Genomic DNA, 23,022 nt, shown 5'->3' with positions numbered 1-23,022 from the left:
GTGCTATCAAAACTCTGCAGTTTCAGTGGATGATGCGCTGACAGCTTCAAGTGGTGTTCTGGAGGGCTGGGATTTCTCTCCCTAGCCTGCTGTTCAAAATTTTAAATTTATGGTCTGAAATGCTTAAAGCTGTTCTTTTAATGGATTTGGTAGGGTTCAAACAAGATGGAGAGAATATTTAGAAGCAGGTTACAGGAAAAAATAAATCCATACAATATACTCGATATGTTGTGCTATGGAGAGATGTGACAACATATGTTGGCTTACAATTTATTGATCAGCTTAAGCCCAGTGGCAACATTCTTGTCTACAAGGCAAAAGGCCACGGTTTCAAGTTCTACCCCAGAGAGTTAACAGCGAATCAACCTTACTTTGTACAGTTGTGGGAAAGCTGCACTACCAGAGGAACTTTTTTTAGGACAATATATTAAACTCAGCCTACAGTGTCCTGGCCAATGTTCATCCCTTCAAAACAGCTGCCAATGTGTAGGGTGGCTGGCTGAAACACCTAGCTCTTTGTAAATTGGCTGCAGGTTTGGCTAAATATCAACAAAGTTTATACAGCGCAATCAACCTTACTTTGTACAGTTGTGGGGAATTCTGAGAGTCTGCAAATTACCATTTTTTTACCCCAAAAATAATACACTGGAACTTTTTTACTCTATGTTTTGTTGTACAGGACATATCACCGGTAATTTCTGCACCAAATGAAGGAATTATTGTAAAAATATTCTGATAAAATCTTACACATTTATTACATTTCTGCACACCAGAAAATTTGAAATAGAATAGCAATGACGTTATTATGTGAGAAAACATGGCCAAAACATGATGGGTTTCATATCATGAAGCTTACATTCGGTGGGCGGCGCGACTCTCGTCAGCAGCGGCCTCTGCAGCCCGTCCGCGTTTTATTATTTTCTGTCTATGTTTTTATGTAGTTTTTTGGCTAAATATCTTGGGGTGTGTGCTTATACTTCAGGGGGAAAACTTTAAATCTCAACGGGAGTTTTCTCTCGTGCATGTTCTGAGAGTCAACAGGACCGGGGACAATGGTTTAAATTTAAGCTGGCCGAGTCCGGAGCGGGTGGAAAACTATTTTGCTGCTGCTGCTGCGGCCCCAAAAATAATACACTGGTAGTTCCAAAACTTCAGGTGTCCCAGTTCACTGGGACTCTATGGAGGGAGACCGCTTTTGTTCTACAACGGCGACTTCCCCCGCCCGAGTTGTGGGGTCGAGGAGCTCCTGGAGCGGGGCCTGATATCACCGCCCCGCGCGGCTTGGAATGGCCGCGGGACTCTGCGAGCGCACGCCAGGGGCTCTAACACCAAGACCCGGTGTGCGACCTCGCACCACCCGGCGTGGCTTTAATGGCCGCGGGACAATCGCCATCGCCAGCCGGAGGCTTATTGTAAAAATATTCTGATAAAATCTTACCCATTTATTACATTTCTGCACACCAGAAAATTTGAAATAGAATAGCAATGACGTTATTATGTGAGAAAACATGGCCAAAACATGATGGGTTTCATATCATGAAGCTTACAGTGTTTCATGTGTCTTCTTGATTAGCTGTATTGCTGTGATGTAACCGAGTCATATTGTGATGTTGGAGTGGATCAGATGACATTATTTACACCACCATTTTTAGCTTGTGTACATTATTTAATGCAGGAGAATGTTTTGGTAAATTAGAAGTGCCTGTTTTTGCAATAAACTGCCATTACTAAATGCATCCATATGCTAAAAAAATAATACATTTCATCTGCATTCTATCACTGGCTATGAAACAGATAACAACAAACATCTTGTATAAAAACAAAAAAAAACCAACAAATTTGTGAAAAACAATTTATCGTCGCCGGTTTTAAATGTACACAGAAATATAACTAATTATTCATTAATAAAAATAATTCTGAAGATATGTTGCTATTTCACACCACAATTAATCGCCTGAAGCTGGGAAAGCAGGTTCACTGCCACACAAGATAGACACAAAAAGCTGGAGTAACTCAGTGCGATAGGAGAGAAGGACTGGGTGACATTTCAGGTCGAGACCCTTCTTCAGTGCCATACAAGTCAGCTGAGTGAGCAAGCAAGTCAGCAAGCATTGAGTGAGGATCTCAGAGCTGTCCCTGGAACCCAAAGGGATCTTGCTTTATGCTTCTTCTCCCCGACATGAAATAATCTGGTTTGCAATATGTACCCAATAAAACTGGTTGGACAAAGATGGGAGATTATGTTTGCTACAAGGCAATTCATGTTACAGTTCGCAATCATTCCTGAATGATTTAATGTATTAGGATCTTCAATCTTATTTAGATGTTTTCCTCATTGATATTTTGACTCAGTTCTGGAATTCTGGTCCTGGGTCTTAAAATGGATACTCAAGTATGGACAGCGTGTTTTAGAAAGGAATATGACTGTCTTACAACTGAGCCCTACCTTGGCCTTATCAAGCAACCATGTGCACACAGCTCTAACACGTGTTGGCAAATAGGAAGACATATACCTTTGATAACACTTCATTGTGGGCAATGTAACCAGTTGGAAGTTGAGTCATGTCAGTAATCCACATAACCTAAAATTAAGATTCCAAGAGAAACTCTCTTTGCGCTGCCTTCTCATTCTTAAACAATGTGGTATTGAACGTTGATCTAATTGGGATCATAGGTGGCTTGTGAATAAACTAATATGAGCATGCGTACCTAATAAACTTATTGGACAATGTCATTGAGAGTCATGATGTTGGTTTGCATCATGTCACAAGCAAGGGCATGCATTGAACAAATTTGGAGAAAGTTGTTGCTGCAAAGGGAATCCAAATTAATTATTAACATGGTTTCTACTTTTATGGTCTTGTGGAAGTCAGATCAGTTACACTTGGAATTGCAGTCTCCTTTATTCAATTGCCCCATGAGGTATATGCAGTACCTTTCTCAACCGAAGGGTCAACATTCACCATGTTGGTGTAAACATTGTGGAGGCTGGTGGACTGAGTAACTGGGAGATTGTTATGACAATCGGAGATGTGGAGATTATTATGTAGGGGTGTTTAGGAGGATGGAAGGCGCTGTATCATTGCGGGTGCCAGAGCTGTAATCAAAGTGAAAGTCTCAAGGTTGCAACTTCTTGGAGACGAGAGATAGTGGGGTAGTCATTTAAGTTCAATGGGGGGGGGGGGGGGGGGGGGGGGGTGCAAAAGAGTTGATAAGTAATTTCAGAACTTGTGCGTCTCCCATCTGGCACTGTTTTAAAACTGTGATATTGTTGGAACAAGACTAGTGCAGGCTAATATGGTCCAAGTTAATTCTTTAATAGTCCAATAAAAAATGTTGCACTGGGAATAACTTCATCCTATAATTTCATAGTTTAAAAAAAAAATACCATTTTCCATTGATATCATTAATATTAACACTTTGTTGAGGAAAACAGGGGTAAGAGGTCACACTATACCTATCTGAAAGGAAAAAAGAAGGTTGAGTAGAACTACCATGTAGTTGAAGTGAATTTCCACCTCTTAAACTTGCTCGACCAGTGTGTTACCTGTTGAGCTTAACAAATACTGAAAAGAGAAGGGAAAAGCTAAAAAAATTACTGATAGGACAAGAGAAGAGTACCAAATTTATTCCTCAAGCAGCTTTGATTGTCACAGCATAATTTAGCTCATTTTGACACTAGGATTTGTTGTGTTTTATCTTAGTAAAAATTTCACTGGGGTGGACAGGACATGAGGAGGTGAAATCCTAAGGTGAATGTTGAATATGAATGTGACTATGATTATAAAATATTAATGGGAAGCAAACTGTGGTCATACTGTATGTATTTTAGTTTAAAAACAAACTATTACAAATGTCCAACTAAATGTAATTTTAATAATATTTAACTTATTCTCATAGGTGCCTTTCCTTCCATGATTGAAACTTTGGCTGAGATAAAAGTACTTCAGATAGAGCATCAATTGGCCATTTCACTGAGACATGATCTCGGATGCTTGGAATCCTGGAATACTGTAAGCACTTCTGGATAACCATAATATTGGAAGGATGCATAGACTTTGAAGGGATTCCAGCAGAGATTAACCAGAATGAGATCTGCACTCAAGGGTTGAATTATGAGGAGAGGTGCACTCCCTGGAATGTAGGTTAAGTGTTAACTCGATTGAAGTGTACAGGGTATCAAGGGGAATGATGGGGTAGATAAAAAGAAACTATTTCCATTATAATTGTGCTTGTGGAGACTCTGATTTGGAGGACAGCCCGAAAATGTTAGAGCCAGATCTTTCAGGCGTGAGGTGAGGAAACGCTTCCACATGCACATGGTGGTGGAAATTTGGAACTATTTCGCACAAACTGAAATTATTATGAGCTGAATTATTTACTTTAAATCTGAAGTTGACAACTTTTTTTATCACTGAAATTATTCGGGGATATAGGGATCAGGTAAATGGAACAAATACACTGACCGGCCATCATCTCATCGAATGACACGTCAGGTTTGATGGGGTAAATGACTGTGGTCCAGTTCCTATGTTCCTAATAATGAAATGAAACAGAAGTTTCAGAACTGTTTGTTTGTAGTCTCAACAAATCCCTAACTCTTATCTGTAGATTTCCCACCTCAAGTACACGATGTGCTGGAGTAACTCAGCAGGTCAAACACCATCTCTGGAGGCCCAACCCACTGAGTTACTCCAGCACTTTGTGTTCTACATAAGATTCCCGCATCTGCAGTTCCTTAACTGGAGTCAGGTCTAGAGGGACTCGTCTAGAGGTGGGCTGATTTTCATCATCCTAAATATTATCTATATCCTATTCCTTTATTTTTGGTACTTGATTCTACAGAAACTCATACTATATGTTGGCCCCTTGTGTTCATATTTAAGTATTAGCTGCAACAGTAATTGAATAAAGATTCAAGACAGAACTATATGAATCATGTATACACAAGGAAGTGCAGATGCTGGTTTACATGGGGTCAGGCTCAGAAGAACATGGATAGGTGATGTTTCAGGTTAAGATCCTTTTTGATACCGATTGTAGTTGGCAGATGGGAAGGGGAGAAAGTTGGGAAGAGAGGTGGGCGTAGAACAAAGCCCAGCAAGTAATATGGGAAAGGGTGGGAGATGGTTGGAAAAAGGCCAGAGATAAAAAGACAAAAAGTGTGAGATAAAGAGGGAAGGATAGAAGAGATGCAAAATGTGAAACCAGAGGCAGGGACACAGGTGGAAAAGGATCGGGGGGGGGGGGGGGGGGGGGGGGGGGGGGTGGTGGGGGGGGGGGGGGGGGGGGGGTGGGTATGGGATGGGAGAAAATGGATGTGCATACAGGTGGGGTTCAGGCCGCAGTCATAAGCAAAGGCCAGGAAGTTCATGTTCTCCATGTAAGTAACAATGGGACCAGAAACATGACCCAGTCTGTGCCATTTCTCTGGGACCATTAGAATTTGGTTCTGGTGAGGAAGTGGCCCAATGTGAAAAGCCCAAAGACCTAAGCTCATTTATCCATACAGCCATCAGAAGAGTTAATAAATATGTCACCAACAGTAGCCCATTTAAAAAATGTTGCAAAGTATTGAAAATTGTTTTAGCATCCTTTTGCTGTACATTGTGAATTTTCATAGTGAAGTGTGTGAAAAGGCCTATCCTAAAACTGCTTTCCAATCCAAACCAAGGTGGGAGTTTTCATAACTGGTTGCATTCATTTATGATAAAGTTAGCATTTACTGTCTGCCTGTAATTGCCCCTGAACAAAATGGCCTACACATTTCTTCAATGGACAACTAAATGTTGTGGGTCTAAAATTATAAATATGCCAGACTGGGTAAAGATGGCATGTCCTGGGCCTGAAGGACAGTAGAGAACCAGATTTCCGTTCAACTTTGTTTTGTTTTGGTCTTCATTACTGAATCCAAATTTTATTCCAGATTACTTGAATTCAAATTCCTCGGATGCCAGGATGAGATTCAAAATTAAATCTCATGTCTTCAGATATGGAGCCAAGTAATTTACTGTGATACACATTTTATAACTCAGTCTAAAATAATCCAGAACCTCACATGAATCTTTTTCAGAATTACACCATGTACTGCTATTACTTGGCACTATTAAAGTGTTTGCAGTCTTGAGCTATGTTGTTTTACACTCACTGCCACAGGACCTGAGGATTTTTATAAGAATGACCCGATTATTCAAAGGATGCATTTGGCTTGTCAACACGGGACTCCTGCAGCTTCTTCATCTGTTTGTTATATTATTTACTTAATTGAATTATGTTAACATTTTGATAAACGTATAATAAAACCAAAGCCTTGTGACGTGCTGTCCTTGCATATTTCAATTATGTGATTGCTGTACGATGTGAACCAGAGATAAACAATATCTTAAAAATAGAAAAGTTCCCTTCGTGAACAAATGGCCATGTAGCGTATCCCCTAAGGAAATGTAGAAATCTATCTAGAAGCGAAGGTTGAATGTTAAAAGTGAAAATCGGCTGGGAGAGGGGTGGTTCGTCTCACCTGCACAATCGACACTGAAGAGATTAAGGGAAGCGGACACAGTGGCTTCATCCAGTGGTTGTAGACTCTGCAGCGCCCACCTCACCAATGAGGCCTTGACACTTCCTGGGAGGAATGAAAGGAAGTAGATCGGAACATACACCAGGAAGCGAAGATTACGAAGTATTGGTGTCAGAACTTTGCCCTGCGGTGACTCGGCCATTCGTTCAATTGTTGGAAAAAGTAATATCGCTTTCAGAACCTATGGAAGCAGTGAGAGGAAACACAAATAAGTAAAGCCTCTGGCACTATCAAATTCTGGAACCAGGGCCCTCGTTTCCCTCCTTTTGAAGTGGAGCGAGGTTTGTCAGGTACATTAATAACCTTTGCACATAATTACAGGCTGCTTGAAATGCCTGAACTAGATAAAACTGGTAGCTTGGCAACACTGAAAGCTGTTGTCAAATTCCAAAGAAAAATGGTTCATAACTTACTAATTTAGGAGGTATTGAACTGCCACAGGAGACAATGCACAGAAACACAGGATCATTCTTTTTACGTTTTACAAATACATTTTAACAGAATTTCAATCAGCTGCACCTAATTTTTAAAATATGTTCCAGAATAGTAATTGGTCAATTGTAAAATAATACTGAACTTCCACTTTTAGAAATATATTAATAAATGTTTGAATATTAAGGAAATTGAGTGATGTGGAGTTTGGCCAGCAAATCATGTATAGATAAAAGATCAGGCTTAATCTTACTGAATAGCAGAGGAGGTCTGAGGAGCGAAAAGTCTTTTCCAGCTTCTAATTCTTATGGTCATGTATTCTCTTGAAAGTAGGTGAATCATAGAACAGATCTTTCCTTTTTGTTTCAATTCACTGGGATGGAAAGATTATGGACTTCAAACCAGTGTGATGTATAGTAAATAAATACCGGTATCCAAAATATGTTGATTGTGTTTCATTCTTTGGGTACAAATTAGCATTGTTGTAAAGTTGTTGGTAAGATTAAAGGATAAGAGGTAGCTCTAATAATAATTTGTTCATCAAATCTTTTTCGCAGTTTTAGTTTAGTTTAGAGATACAGCACGGAAACAGGCCCTACCGTCTACTGAGTCCGCGCTGACCAGTGATCCCCGTACACTAACACTATCCTAAACACTAGGGACAATTTACAATTTTTACCAAAGCCATATTAACCCACAAACCTGCCCATCTTTGGTGTGTGGGAGGAAACTGGAGCACTCGGAGATAACCCACAGGGAGAACGTACAAACTCCGTAGTCAGGATCAAACCCGGATCTCTGGCGCTGTAAGGCAGCAACTCTACACCACTGTGCTGCCCTTTCTTTCATTCCATACTTCACTTATTCAAGTATATAGGTGTCCTCATTGGACTATATAAAGTAAGGAAGTGCCTAGATTGCGTATGTAGTAAGAAACTTGCTCCATTAGTAAAGTTTCTCTGTCGCTGGATAGCACAAGTTTATGGTAAGGGTCAGGAGACTTTGTGCAGGTTTAAGAATGCATTTTTTCATCCAGTGGGTGGTTGAAATTTGGAACATTTTGCCTGATAAACTAACGGAGGCAGGAACTCTCACGACAATGACTAAGTATTTAGATGAGCACCTGAAATGCATGGAACATAGAAAAGTACAGTCAGGGCTGGCATTTTATAGATAGATAGATATACCATTTATTGTCACTATACATGTACAATTAAATTAAAAGCTGCTCGTACTCAGTGCATACATATAATTTAGTACAAAAAACAAGAAACAGGAAACAAAAACAAAAGGGAGAGGTGGGGGGGGATAGGTGCACAATTCTGCGGCGCTATATACATATATACAGATGGAAGTCCGGGTGTTGGGCTGTGAAGTCAGTGCATGTGTGAATTTGAATTAAGAGTAGTTATAATTTTCGGAAAACAACTATTCCTGAGTCTATTTGTCCTGGATTTGATGCACCTATAGCGCCTTCCAGAGGGCAGCAGGTCGAACAGTCCAAACGCAGGATGGGAGCTGTCTTTGATGATATTCTTTGCCCTGCTAAGGCAGCGGGAGGTGTAGATATCCATCAGGGAGGGGAGTGGGCAACCAATGATCTTTTGTGCTGTCCTAGTTACCCTCTGAAGCCTCTCCCTGTCTGCCATGGTGCAGCTGCCATACCATGCTGTAATTTCCATAGTGCCCACAATGTCTGTGCCGAACTTAATGCCAAGATAAACTAATCTCATCTGACTGCAGATGATCTATATCCCTCCATTCTCAGCAATGTGTGCCTTTCTATCGAGGTAGTTTAGGGTCAGCACTGACATGAAGGGCTGATGTACTTGTTTTGATGTTATATGTGTCATTAATGCTGTATCCACTGCATTGCTGTGGACATACAAACATACCTGTCCCTTATCAGCGACGTTGTGAGCCACTTTGCTTTTCAAGAGATAGAGGGAAACTCAAAAGTGGTCCCATGAGCACAGTCGGCACTGAGGGGCAATGGTCTGCACATGAACGTCCTGTAAAGCACCCTAAAGTTCTGCAATTGGTTTGGGAAGTGGGACTTGGTGATCTCGAGGAATGGAAACCAAGGGGCGGCTGCTGGTGGTGAGTCTATTTGCGACAGTCACGGGTTGCTGTGTTTGAGATTCACAAGAGGCTCTACAGTAGCTGGGCGACAGAGGTGAAAGGAGCCAATGGCATCCCTCTGGGCAAGGCCGACCTCTACTGATGCAATGCTCCAAGGCCTTTATGTGAGAATCTAAGAAATTGTCTATCTCCATGGGACCAGAGACTTGGAAGTTGCAAGATTGTGCCGGAATGTTCCAACACTGTTTCAGAAGATCTATTGTACTCATTTACTGTCTGATTTGACTGGATGTCATGCAGAACAAGAATTTCATAGTATACCTGTACTTGTGACAATAAATTCCAGAAGTGGTGGTGCTGCCAAGCAGCTGCGGCTCGCCTGCAGTCCGTCTGTCTTTTCCTTTTTTAAACATTTTCTTTTGTCTTGTTAGATGTGTGTTTTAGTTTATTTTTAGTTGTGTATGTATGGGGGGGTGGGGGAAACTTTTTTTAACCTCTTCCTTCAACGGGGATGCGACCTTTTCCTTGTCATATCTCCGTCTCCGTCTGCTGAGGCCTAATATTGTGGAGCTGGCGACTTCCAACTGGAATCGACCTTGGAGGCACCACTGGCAGAGCCTGTGGACTCACCATCACGGAGCTGGCTGACGTCGGAGGCTGTGGTGGCGCTGTGGCTGCGATCCGACTTCGGAGCTTCGGGGGCTTCGGCCGCGGGCCCAGTGGACGGTAACATCGGGAGCTTGCAGGTCTCAGGTTGGAGACCTGCAAGTGGAGTTTGAATCGGTCGCGGGATTTACCATCACCCGGAGGGAGGCCCCAACATCGAAATCCTGGATCGCCTCAACTCAGCGGGAAAATAAGCAAGGAAGAGATAAGACTTTAAGACTTTTTGCCTTCCATCACAGTAAGGAAACTTGAGATTCACTGTGATGGTTGTTTGTGTTAAATTGTGTTAATTGTGTGTTCTGTTGCTTTTTTTTTCTGTCATGGCTGCAAGGTACACAATATCGTTCAAACTATTGTTTTGAATGACAATAAAGGAAACTCTAACTCTAAATAAACTGAACTAAACCAAGAAGGTACGTGAAAGAAAAATATCCGAGGAGTGATAACTGGGCTTTTAATTTCTGTTAAAATACACTTGCCAATTTCAAAATAACAATAGAGACTGTCTTTAGCCCTCAGTTGAGAAAGTTAGGGACCAGCTTAATCAAATTAAAAAAATCCACACCAAATCTCAATGAAGAAACTCTTTAAATCTGCATATGTTGTATTGCATCAACCACTTGTCAGAGAAAACAGTTAAGATATATGTTTGATGTAGTTCATACCTATTATATGCCAATAGAAATCCTCTACATTTTTTAGAGACAGCATAATGATATACTTAATGGTGAACTGCAGTGCAATTTGACAGTATGTCACATTAATCAACATTTCTTTCAAGCTGTTCACTAAAACCTACAAGCAGCAACACAGGGTCAGGACACTTAACGTACTCATCATTTCTCTGGATACTGTAAAACCACATGTATGCTTCTAAAATCTTCCTGTGGGTGAGCTGATGAACACTTCACTGAGATGGGACAAATATAAATTGACAATCTGCATTTTTCCACCCAAAGGTTTCCAAGGTTTCAAATGCCTTTTATTGTCACGTGTACCGATTAAGGTACAGTGATATGTGAATTACCATACAGCCACACTCAGCTATACTAAAAAAAAGCACCAAGACACACAACTATATAAAATTGAACATAAACATTCACCACAGCAGATTCCCCACATTCCTCACTGTGATGAAAGGCAATAAAGTCCAATCTTCTTCCTCTTTATTCTCCCGCGGTTGGGGCAGTCGAACCATCCGTCGGTGCGATCGAAGCCCCCATGTGGGGGCAGTCAAAGCCCCCGTGTCGGGGCTGTCGAAGCTCCTGCGGCTTGAAGCTCCTGAAGTCGGTCTCTAACCAGAGACCGTGAGCTCCACGATGGTAAAGTCCGCAGGTTCCCGCAGTTGGAGCTCAGAGGTCGATCCCTGGCAAGGGATTGTGAGCTCCGCGATGGTAAGCCCACAGGCTCCCACGGTAGGAGCTCCCGAAGTCGGTCTCCAGCAAAGGCCGTTGCAGTGCGGATGGAGATAAGATACGGAAAAAAGAAATTGCATCTCCGTCGAGGTAAGAGATTTAAAAAAGCTTCCCCCAACCCCACCCCCCACATAAAACAAGCTAAAGAACACTAAAAACATACATTTAACACATACTATTAAAACAACAAAGAAGGAAGGGGCAGATAGGGAGGTGTGTAATGAGAATATCAATTACAGTGAAGATTAAGATGGGAACTGACAAAAATCAGTCACCATGAGCCAGATTGCATTGACAATAACCTGGCCCCACAACTCCCACCAACAAGCTGTAGTGTTTACCTTAATAGACAATAGGTGCAGGAGTAGGCCATTTGGCCCTTTGAGCCAGCACCGCCATTCAATGTGATCATGGCTGACATCCCCAATCAGTAAACCGTTCCTGCCTTCTCCCCATATCCCCCAACTCCGCTATTTTTAGAAGCCCTTAGCTCTCTCTTGAAAGCATCCAGAGAACCTGCCTCCACCGCCCTCTGAGGCAGAGAATTCCACAGACTCACCAATCTCTGTGAGAAAAAATGTTTCCTCGTCCCCGTTCTAAATGGCTTACGTTTTATTCTTAAACTGTGGCCCCTGGTTCTGGACTCCCCCAACATCGGGAGCATGTTTCCTGCCTCTAGTGTGTCCAAGCTCTTAATAATCTTATATGTTTCAATGAGATCTCCTCTCATCCTTCTAAACTCCAAAGTGTACAAGCCAGCTGCTCCATTCTTCACAATTTAATATTTTAAATTAAATTACTGGACTTATATAACCATACAGGACTTGAATGCATTTAATGTGAATTGGCTATTTCCTAAATTTGTTTTAAGAATTTTCAGTATTTAAATCCTCTATATTTTCTTAAACTGTTTCTGAACGTTATTAGAAATAGAGACATAGTGCAAAGGCATTCCGACAGCAGAAGCAGTCAGTAGCTAGTCCATGTGCTTTGTGGACAGAAACTCACTATCTAGACTAAATGCTGCTTATGCCTTGAACTGCCTTGCAAAGTAATCAAGGTTGTGATGCCAGCAGGAACTTAAGATTTGTATAGCCACAAAGGTTTAATGCAACCGTGCCTTTAACATGGGACTTCAACACAGCATGGGCAAGCTTGTTCTGTTATTGGGCTCAATAAATTCACGGGAGTGAGAAGAAGGGGGGGAGAGAGAGAAGGGGGGGAGAAGGGGGGGGGGGAGAAGGGGGGGGGGGAGGAGAGGGGGGGGGGGAGAAGAAGGGGGGGGGGAGAGAGAAGGGGGGGGAGAGAAGAAGGGGGGGAGAGAAGGGGGGGAGAGAGAAGGGGGGGGGGGGAAGAAGGGGGGGGGAGAGAAGAAGGGGGGGGAAGAAGGGGGGGGAGAGGGGGGGGGGGGGGAGAGAAGGGGGGGAGAAGAAGGGGGGGGGGGGAGAGAGAAGGGGGGGGAGAGATAAGGGGGAGAGATGGGGGGGAGCGCTAGTATGAGGGTTGTGGGCTGAAGGGACTGGTTTCCAGAGAGCTACGGACATTGCGGGGGAAGGGGAGGGGGGGGCATACAGGGGGGGGGTCTGTTGTGCTGGGGGGGGGAGAGGGGGGGGGGGACTCATGTCTGGGGGGAGGGCAGGGGGGGGACTCAAGGGGGGGAGAGAAATTCCATTTCAAGGGGGGGAGAGAAGGCCACCAAAGGGGCAGTTTCTTACCACTTCAAAGCAGGGGGGCAAGGCCATTAAAGAAGGGGGGGTCGAGACCTCTCCCTCCTCCAAGGGGGGGTAGAGACTGAAGGGGGGGGGGAGACACTTCTGGGTTTTATAGGGAGAAGAAGGGGGGGGGGAGAAGAAGAGGGGGGGGCCTTCGAGGCATGATTGGGGGGAGAGAGAATCTCAACATTTTTAAAACACTAATAACTCTTTTATTTTTTTCAAGGGGGGGGGAGAAAATTCTCGGGAGACCTGAAGGGGGGAGCGGGGGGGGACTCTAAGATGGCCAAAAAAAATCACAGAGTACATGAGTAGCGGGGGGGAGAAAATCAATAGAAGCCGCGGGGGACAGGAAAGGGGGGGGGGGGAGTTTAGACTTTTAATTATATAGAAGGCAAGGGCGCTAATTTTTAATGTAGGCAAGGCAAGGGACTTTTCCAGAGAGCTACGGACATTGTGGGCTGAATGGATTTTGTATACAGGCGACTCAACTTTGTTGGGCTGGCAGCAACTTTGTCTGGTGGGAGGCAACTTTACTCACGGCGATTCCTTGAAATTCCCATTTAATTGGGTGCAAGGCAACTTTAATTCATGGCAGGCAACTTTAAGCAGGGTGCAAGGCAACTTTAATTGGGCGAGGCAACCTTAATTCCATCGAGTAGAGACTTAATTATGCCCACACTTCTGGGTTTTATAGTCCCTCCCCCTTCCATCAGAAGAGTCGTGGCCTTCAAGGCGTGATTGACAGGAGAGAGAATCTCAACATTTTTAAAACACTAATAACTCTTTTATTTTTCATCGATGGGAAAAATTCTCGGCACCCGATGAGCGGAGGGGGACTCTAAGATGGCCAAAAAATCACAGCCGTACATGGTAGCGTCTTTGCTAAAATCAATATAAAGCGCAAACAGGAAGTGGTCATGTTTAGACTTTTAATTATATAGAAGGCAAGGTAATTTTAATTAGGCAAGGCAACTTTAATTAGGCGAGGCAACTTTAATTGGGCGAGGCATCTTTAATTGGGCGAGGCAACTTTAATTGGGCGAGGCAACTTTAATTAGGCAAGGCGACTTTAATTACGCAAGGCGACTTTAATTAGGCAAGGCAAATTTAATTAGGCAACATAGCTTTAGCATTTCAAAACCAAAGGCAACTCAGCTTTAGCATATCCAAACCAAAGGCAACACAGCTTTAGCATTTCCAAACCAAAGGCAACACAGCTTTAGCATTTTCAAACTATATTTTCAAACCACATTAAGGGCACTGACAGGTCAGTAAAACCACTCACAATGTAGTAGACATGTGTTCAGTGTTATTCACAGCTCTGTGAGACGTGACCCTCTCGCTCCCCCATCTTGCAGTGACTTACTGAGGCACTCAACATTTCTGGGTTTTATAGTCCCTCCGGAAGGGGCGTATAACTCTTTTATTTTTAATCGATGGGAAAAATCTTCTTGTCCCGCCGCAGCGGAGGGGGACTCTTAGTAAGATGGTCAAAAATCACAGCCGTAAGTGGCAGCGTTTTTTCTAAAATCAATATACAGAACAACAGGAATTGGTCAAGATCAGACTTTTAGTAATTTAGATAATAAAGTTTACGGGGCATTTTACATTACCGGTCGGTTTTCCTTGGTCCTGAAAACTCCAATGAGCCAATTAAAATGCCCGGTCAGCGAAGGAGATTACCTACGGCTGCCCTCGACTGCATGTAACCAAATAGCGACCCCACTCCACTGCGCTACGAGTTTACTCGCGGAAAAATTTTCAACATGCTGAGAAATTTTTCAACATGCTGAGAAATATTCCGCGACGTAGCCTGGGCCGTGAGTATGTGGGAACTTCCCTTGAGCATGAAGGAGAGTTCCAGAGTCCTCATAGGACCTCCTAGGACCACTGTCGACCATGCTGCGAGTTTGAGTCTAGGGCAAACTCTTCTAAACTCGCAGATTAGGACGCTGCAGTGGGACAGCCCCTTTAATTTGTCCGAGATCTTTCATAAATAAAGTTAACTTTAGATCCTTTATTTCCTAGTTACGTATAAAACTGTGTATTGATTAGTGACTCTCAACTCTCCTTGCCTGGGAATTGGTACTGTTAAACTACTTACCATTCCTCTTGGATGTGCAGTCACTGAAATTAACCCAACTGGCAAGAATGACTGGAACCATGCTATTATAATTAGCATGAATACATGCAGGACAGTCGAAAAGATCTTTAATTTTTCAAGTTGCAGTGAGATGTAGGATGCAACTCCTAATGCACTGATCTGGGCCGCTCTCTCAAGTTCCTCGTGCCTCATTGATCCTCATTTTCTTTTGGGGGTTGGATGGTTACATTTGCAAGTTTAGATTTGTTTTGTTTAGAGATACAGCACGGAAACAGGCCTTTCAGACTACCGAGTCTGCACTGACCAGCGATCACCTACACTAGCAAAACCAACACACTATGGAGGAAACCTTGCACACAGAGAAAACCCTTGCGATCACAGGGTGGGTTTTGCAGACAGCACCCGTGGTCAGGATCGAACCCGAATCTCTGGTGATGTAAGGCAGCAACTCCACCGCTGCGCCCTTGAGTGTTGAAACAGAGTTGAAACAGTGCTGACATTGCTTCCATGCAGGAAAGATATGTTATGCATTGCCCAGTACCAAGATGGTGCTCGTGTCCTTGCTTCTTGTCAAGGAATGCAGTCCTTTTAGGATATGCTTCCCAAAGCACCATAAAGTTGATGGTGCATGCTTATCAAGTAGCAGGGAGATGGGATGGAGAGTAAAAGATGCATGTTGATTTCATCTGCAGAATGGAAGCTAGAAAAGGTCACGGCAAGGAGGGAATGAGGAAAGGTTCGTCAAATGATTTAACCCAGCTATTGTTCAAGGACTATCTAATCCCCATTCTAATAATATTTTCCCCTTAGGTGGTAAATACATGCAGGGTGTGCCTATCCTCTCTTGGTTTGCTCTTGAAGTTTGTGCACCATCCTTCCAATCAATAACGTGCCAATTTTCACCCTAAAAAATCAAAATACCCCAATAAATCAGTGGGTCAGAAAGCATCTGTGCAGGAAATGTATATGCTAAGTTTTGGGTCGAGAACTTTCTTCACCCAAAGAAAGGTCCCGACTCGAAAAGTCACCTAACCATGCTGCAAATGCTGTCTGACTCCCTGAGCTACTCCAGTATTTTATGTTTTGCATTCTGAGAATTTGCCTGTGGATATGGGGCAGACATTCTTGCTATTGAGGGAGTGCAGCGTAGGTTTACAAGGTTAATTCCCGGGATGGCGGGACTGTCATATGCTGAGAGAATGGAACAGCTGGGCTTGTACACTCTGGAGTTTCGAAGGATGAGAGGGGATCTCATTGAAACATATAAGATTGTTAAGGGCTTGGACACGCTAGAGGCAGGAAACATGTTCCCGATTTTGAGAGAGTCTAGAAGCAGGGGCCACAGTTTAAGAATAAGGAGTAAGCCATTTAGAACGGAGACGAGGAAACACTTTTTCCTCACAGAGAGTGGTGAGTCTGTAGAATTCTCTGCCTCAGAGGGTGATGGAGGAAGGTTCTCTGGATGCTTTAAAGGGAGAGCTAAATAGGGCTCTTAAAAATAGCAGAGGGGATAGGATAAGGGGAGAAGGCAGGAATGGGGTACTGATTGGGGGTGATCAGCCATGATCACGTTGAATGGTGGTGCTGTCTCGAAGGGTCAAATGACCTACTCCTGCACCTATTGTCTATTGTATTCCTCTTTCAAGGCCTTCTCTATCAAGGGTACCACTCTGAATATCTAAGTGAAAACCACTCTCTCGTCTATTGTGTCATTCTTTATTGTTTTTCTGGTCATATTCATTTCCTGCGCAGCTGCCTACAATGACAACATAGAAATCTCAAAATACTGCAGTCTGGCTCCAAGCCAGTTATCAATATGGCTGGCTACTTCACATATTGATCCCCTATGGAAGTGTCCATTGACTGAACATTGGGGTTGGTTGCTGGATCCAAATGAACGGATTGCAGAGATTGGCTTGCTCCCTCTTTGCTCCCTACCCTTTATTGTGAGCTACCAAATTTAGTCACGTCTTTCACTTTAATGTTAATTTGCCCCTTCGGGATAAACCTGGTTTGCTGCCCAATATTTATTATGGAGGAACTGTGTTAAAGTGAATGGACAACCTGTAAACAAAGAGAGAAATGTCCCGATCCAAAATGTTACCCATCCATTTTCTCCAGCGATGCTGTCTGACCCACTGATTTACTCTAACATTTTGTGTTATCTTTGGTATAAACCAGTATTTGCATGTCCTTTTTATTATGTAAACAAAAGGAGTTGTTCTTTATAGCCGTAAAGTAAGAATTCAGAAATTAAACTAAAAATATTATTTAAAATCCAGACATTATCACCTTTGTCCAAGTGTTTTCCACAATGACCTAATTGAAATCCTAAACTGAAATTAAATCTGTACAACCTACAGATTTCAAATAGTCTACTTTTGATACATGATAGTAATTGAAACCACAATTCAATTTGGATAGATGACAGGAACTATTCTTAAACTTTTCAGGTGTTTCATTTTGATTTTTGATGGAAGATGGACAATATTAGTTCATTTGTGCAGTACATATCTATCCTGCATTTCATTTCTATTGATTTTGTCATGCTTCGTAATATTCTTTTCAATCTATATATTATTGTAAAGTTTTGGTTGTAGTAGCATATATAGAATAACTTAATTTTGCCAATTGGGATTATACCAAATGTTGTCACTAGGTGGAACAAAGACCAATAGCAATTGAACATTGCTGCATTCAATGAAAGTTTCTAAACTTTTAAGGTACAAAACATTTATGCAAGGTGTGTGTTTGTTCTAGTAGTACAAGAAATAAATGACATATACTTCAACATCTCCAAATATTAGTTTACTGTAAGGCAAGTGTAGAATTCAGTTTCATAAAGTATGTTTCCATTAAGTATGCATCTTTCCATCACGTGAATGGAAAACGTGCAAGTAAAGAATATTGAAGATTTTATGATCAGATTGATAGGTTGCATTTTCAACTGAAATTACAGATGATACATCCATTGATTTGCACAAACTGCATTCTGTGGATTCCTCTTATCTCCGCCCCTTTCACATGTCCTGCATGCTCCGGTGCTTATGGACAAACAAGCAAACAGCATCACCTCATCTACTTAACACGAAGCATTGTATGGGGAGAATTGTGTCATTTTCAAGTTGGCAACTCATAACTAGTGAGGTGCCATAGGAATCAGTGCTGGGTGGCACCTGATTATAATGAATATTACTGATTTCAGAGGAAGTAAACATACTACTGGTCCACCATCGATTTTCCGTTAACTGGTGGTCCGGCATATCCTTTAATCCGGACCAATTTACGAGAGCACACTTGAAATTCCCCCAGAAGTCCCACCCAAAAATGTGGTGCCTAGGCAGGGTCAGACGGTCGATCATAACCTAATCGGGACTTCCGTGCCGAATAGCATGTCGAATTAGCCCCCTGCGGCTGGGGCTCTGGAACTCCGGCCCAGCCAGAGCCAATAGACAGTAGACAATAGGTGCAGGAGTGGGCCATTCGGCCCTTCGAGCCAGCACCGCCATTCAATGTGATCACGGCTGATCATCCCCAATCAGTACCCCGTTCCGGCCTTCTCCCCATATCCCCTGACTCCACTATTTTTAAGAGCCCTATCTAGCTCTCCCTTTAAAGCATCCAGAGAACCTGCCTCCATCACCCACTGAGGCAGAGAATTCCACAGATTCACCAATCTCTGTGAGAAAAAGTGTTTCCTCGTCTCCGTTCTAAATGGCTTACTCCTTATTCTTAAGCTGTGGCCCCTGGTTCTCGACTCCCTCAAAATCGGGAACATGTTTCCCGCCTCTAGCGTCCAAGCCCTTAACAATCTTATATATTTCTATGAGATACCCTTTCATCCTTCTAAACTCCAGAGTGTACAAGCCCAGCTGCTCCATTCTCTCAGCATATGACAGTCCCGCCATCCCGGGAATTAACCTTGTAAACCTACGCTGCACTCCCTCAATAGAAAGAATGTCCTTGCTCAAATTAGGGGACCAAAACTGCACACAATACTCCAGGTGTGGTCTCACTAGGGCTCTGTACAACTGCAGAAGGACCTCTTTGCTCCTATATTCAATTCCTCTTGTTATAAAGCCAACATGCCATTCGCTTTCTTCACTGCCTGCTGTACCTGCATGCTTACTTTCATGGACTGATGTACAAGGACCCCCAGATCCCGTTGTACTTCCCCTTTTCCCAACTTGACGCCATTTAGATAGTAATCTGCCTTCCTGTTTTTGCTACCAAAGTGGATAACCTCACATTTATCCGCATTAAACTGCATTTGCCATGCATCTGCCCACTCCCCCAACCTATCCAAGTCACCCAGCATTCTCATAGCATCCTCCTCACAATTCACACTGCCACCCAGCTTTGCATCACCTGCAAATTTGCTAATGTTACTTTGAATCCCTTCATCCAAATTATTGATATATATTATAAATAGCTGTGGTCCCAGCACCGAGCCTTGCAGTACCCCACTAGTCACTGCCTGCCATTCTGAAAGGGACCCGTTAATCCCTACTCTTTGTTTCCTGTCTGCCAACCACTTCTCTATCCATGTCAGCACTCTACCCCCAATACCATGTGCCCTAATTTTGCCCACTAATCTCCTATGTGGGACCTTATCAAATGCTTTCTGAAAATCCAGGTACACTACATCCACTGGCTCTCCCTTGTCCATTTTCCTAGTTACATCTTCAAAAAATTCCAGAAGATTAGTCAAGCATGATTTCCCCTTCGTAAATCCATGCTGACTCGGACCGACCTGTTACTGCTATCCAAATATTCGGTTATCTCATCTTTTATAATTGACTCCAGCATCTTCCCCACCACCGATGTCAGGCTAACTGGTCTATAATTCCCTGTTTTCTCTCTCCTGCCTTTCTTAAAAAGTGGGATTCCATTAGCTACCTTCCAATCCACAAGAACTGATCCTGAGTCTATAGAACATTGGAAAATTATTACCAATGCATCCACGATTTCTAGAGTCACTTCCTTAAGTACCCTGGGATGCAGATCATCATGCCCTGGGGATTTATCAGCCTTCAGTCCCATCAGTCTATCCAACACCATTTGCTGTCTAATGTGGATTTCCTTCAGTTCCTCTGTCACCCCAGATCCTCTGGCCACTGGTATATCAGGAAGATTGTTTGTATCCTCCTTAGTGAAGACAGATCCAAAATACCTGTTCAACTCATTGGCCATTTCCTCGTTCCCCATAATAAATTCACCTTTTTCGGTCTTCAAGGGTCCAACTTTGGTCTTAACTATTTTTTTCCTCTTCACATACCTAAAGAAGCTTTTACTATCCTGCTTTATATTCTTGGCTAGCTTACCTTCGTACCTCATCTTTTCTCCCCGTACTGCCTTTTTGGTTATCTTCTGTTATTCTTTAAACATTACCCAATCCTCTTGCTTCCCGCTCATCTTTGCTACGTTGTACTTCTTCACTTTATTTTTTATACTGTCCCTGACATCCCTTGTCAGCCATGGTCGTCCCTTTCTCCCCTTGGAATCTTTCGTCCTCCTAGGAATGAACTGATCCTGCACCTTCTGTATTATTCCTAGAAAAACCTGCCAATTTTGTTCCACTGTTATCCCTGCTAGTGTATCTTTCCAGTCAACTTTAGCAAGCTCCTCCCTCATGGCCCCATAGTCCCCTTTATGCAACTGCAACACTTACACCTCCGATCTACTCTTCTCCCTCTCCAATTATAGATTAAACCTGACCATGTTATTGTTACTGCCTCCTAATGGCTCATTAACCTCAAGATCCTTTATCAAATCCGGTTCATTACATAACACTAAATTCAGAATTGCCTTTTCCCTGGTAGGCTCCAATACAATCTGTTACAAAAATCCATCACGAAGGCACTCTACAAAATCCCTTTCTTGGGGTCCAGTACCAACCTGATTTTCCCAGTCTACTTGCATGTTGAAATCTCCCATACCAACCACAGCATTACTTTTACTACATGTCAATTTTAACTCCTGATTCAACTTGCGCCCTATGTCCAGGCTACTGTTTGGGGGCCTGTAGATTAGTCCCATTAGGATCTTTTTACCCTTACAATTCCTTAGTTCTATCCATACTGACTGCACATCTCCTGTTTCAATGTCACCCCTTGCAAGGGACTGAATTTCATTCCTCACCAGCAGGGCAACCCCACCCCCTCTGCCCACCTGTCTGTCTTTTCGATAGGAGGTACCCCCTTGAAATATTCAGTTCCCAGCCCTGGCCCTCTTGCAGCCATGTCTCAGTAATTCCCACAACATCACACTTGCCAGTTTCTAACTGAGCATAAAAACTCGTCCACTTTATTCCTTATACTTTGCGCATTCATATACAGTGCTTTGACTTCACTTCCCCCCTCGCAATTGGCCCTGACCTTACTCTGTTGTCCATTCTCAAGCTTTCCTTCCCATTAATTCGAGAATCTTTTGTGATTTTTCCTGTAGCCACTTCCCCTTCAGCTCCATCTTTATACTCCCAATTTGTCAATCCCTCCCCCCCCCCCATTTAGTTTAAACTCATACATGTAGCCCTAGCAAACCTGCCTGCCAGAATGTCGGTCCCCCTCCAGTTAAGGAGTCACCCGTCCTTTTTGTACAGGTCACCCCTACCCTAGAAGAGATCCCAGTGGTCTATAAATCTAAATCCTTGCTCCCTGCTCCAGCCCCTCAGCCACACATTCAGATCCCCTATTCCTATCCTCACTAGCACGTGGTACTGGAAGTAATCCAGAGATAACCACCCTAGACGTCTGGCATTTCAGTCTTCTTCCCAACTCTCTGAAGTCATGTTGGAGAACCTCCTTCCTCTTCTTCTCGTGACATCCTGAACCCTGGCACCAGGGAGGCAACAGACCATCCTCGCATCTCTTCTGCTGCCACAGAATCTCCCGTCCGCTCCTCGGACAATGGAGTCACCCAACACTAGGGCTGCCGAACGCCGGTCGAGTCCCATCTCCTGGATTGGAGCCACCGACGTGTCTGTCGTTTGGACTGGATTTTGTTTGAGTTGAGTTTAATAGTCTGATGTCTGTGGGGAAGTAGCTATTCCTGAACCCGGTTGTTGCAGATTTCAGGCTCCTGTACCTTCTACCTGAAGGCAGCAGAGAGTTGAGTGTGTGGCCAGGATGGTGTGGGTCCTTGATGATGCTGCCAGCCTTTTTGAGGCAACGACTGTGGTAGATCCCCTCGATAGTAGGGAGGTCAGAGCCGATGATGGACTGGGCAGTGTTTACAACTTTTTGCAGTCTTTTCCGCTCCTGGGCGCACAAGGTGCCGAACCAAGAGACGATGAAACCGGTCTGCATGCTCTCTACTGTGCACCTGTAGAAGTTCGAGAGAGTCCTCCTCGACATACCGACTCTCCTCAATCTTCTCAGGAAGTAAAGGCTATGATAAGCTTTCTTTATAATTGCATCGGTGTTCTGGGACCAGGAGAGATCTTCTGAAATATGCACGCCCAGGAATTTGAAGCTCTTGACCATTTCCACTATCGACCCGTTGATACAAATGGGACTGTGGGACCCCATCCTACCCCTTCCAAAGTCCACAATCAGTTTCTTGGTTTTGCTGGTGTTGAGTGCCATGTTATTGTGCTGGCACCATTTGGTCAGTCGGTCGATCTCACTTCTATACTCTGACTCGTCTCCATCACAGATATGTCCCACAACAGTGGTGTAATTGGCGAACTTGATGATGGAGTTTGCACTATAGCCGGCTACGCAGTCATGAATATAGAGTGAGTAGAGCAGGGGGCTGAGCACACAGCCTTGAGGTACGCCCATGCAGATTGTTATTGAGGCTGACACATTTCCACCAATACAAACAGACTGTGGTCTGTGAATGAGGAAGTCGAGGATCCAATTACAGAGGGATGCGCAGAGACCCAGTTCTGATAGCTTGGTAACCAGCTTGGAGGGGATGATTGTATTAAATGCCAAGCTGTAGTCAATGAATAACATCCTGACATATGAGTTTTTGTTGGCCAAGTGGTCCAGAGCGGAGTGGAGAGCCAGTGAGATCGCATCCACC

The 23,022-nt window shown here is 43.4% G+C and overlaps 1 protein-coding gene across 4 annotated transcripts in view; it reads right to left on the bottom strand.

Annotated features, from left to right (window-relative positions):
* The window catches only part of ldah (lipid droplet associated hydrolase), a 267,026-nt gene that overhangs the window by 58,268 nt on the left and 185,736 nt on the right, over positions 1 to 23,022 (bottom strand). For all 4 annotated transcript variants that reach the window (XM_055635390.1, XM_055635389.1, XM_055635391.1 and 1 more), the window contains one exon: positions 6,518 to 6,758. In XM_055635390.1, the coding sequence (XP_055491365.1) occupies positions 6,518 to 6,758 (241 nt within the window). The remainder of the gene's footprint in view (positions 1 to 6,517; positions 6,759 to 23,022) is intronic.

This window comes from Leucoraja erinacea, chromosome 5, assembly GCF_028641065.1.
Source record: "Leucoraja erinacea ecotype New England chromosome 5, Leri_hhj_1, whole genome shotgun sequence".
Lineage (NCBI taxonomy): Eukaryota > Metazoa > Chordata > Chondrichthyes > Rajiformes > Rajidae > Leucoraja > Leucoraja erinaceus.
The sequence above is the reverse complement of the archived record's forward strand: the minus strand, read 5'-3'. Positions and strand labels throughout refer to the sequence as shown.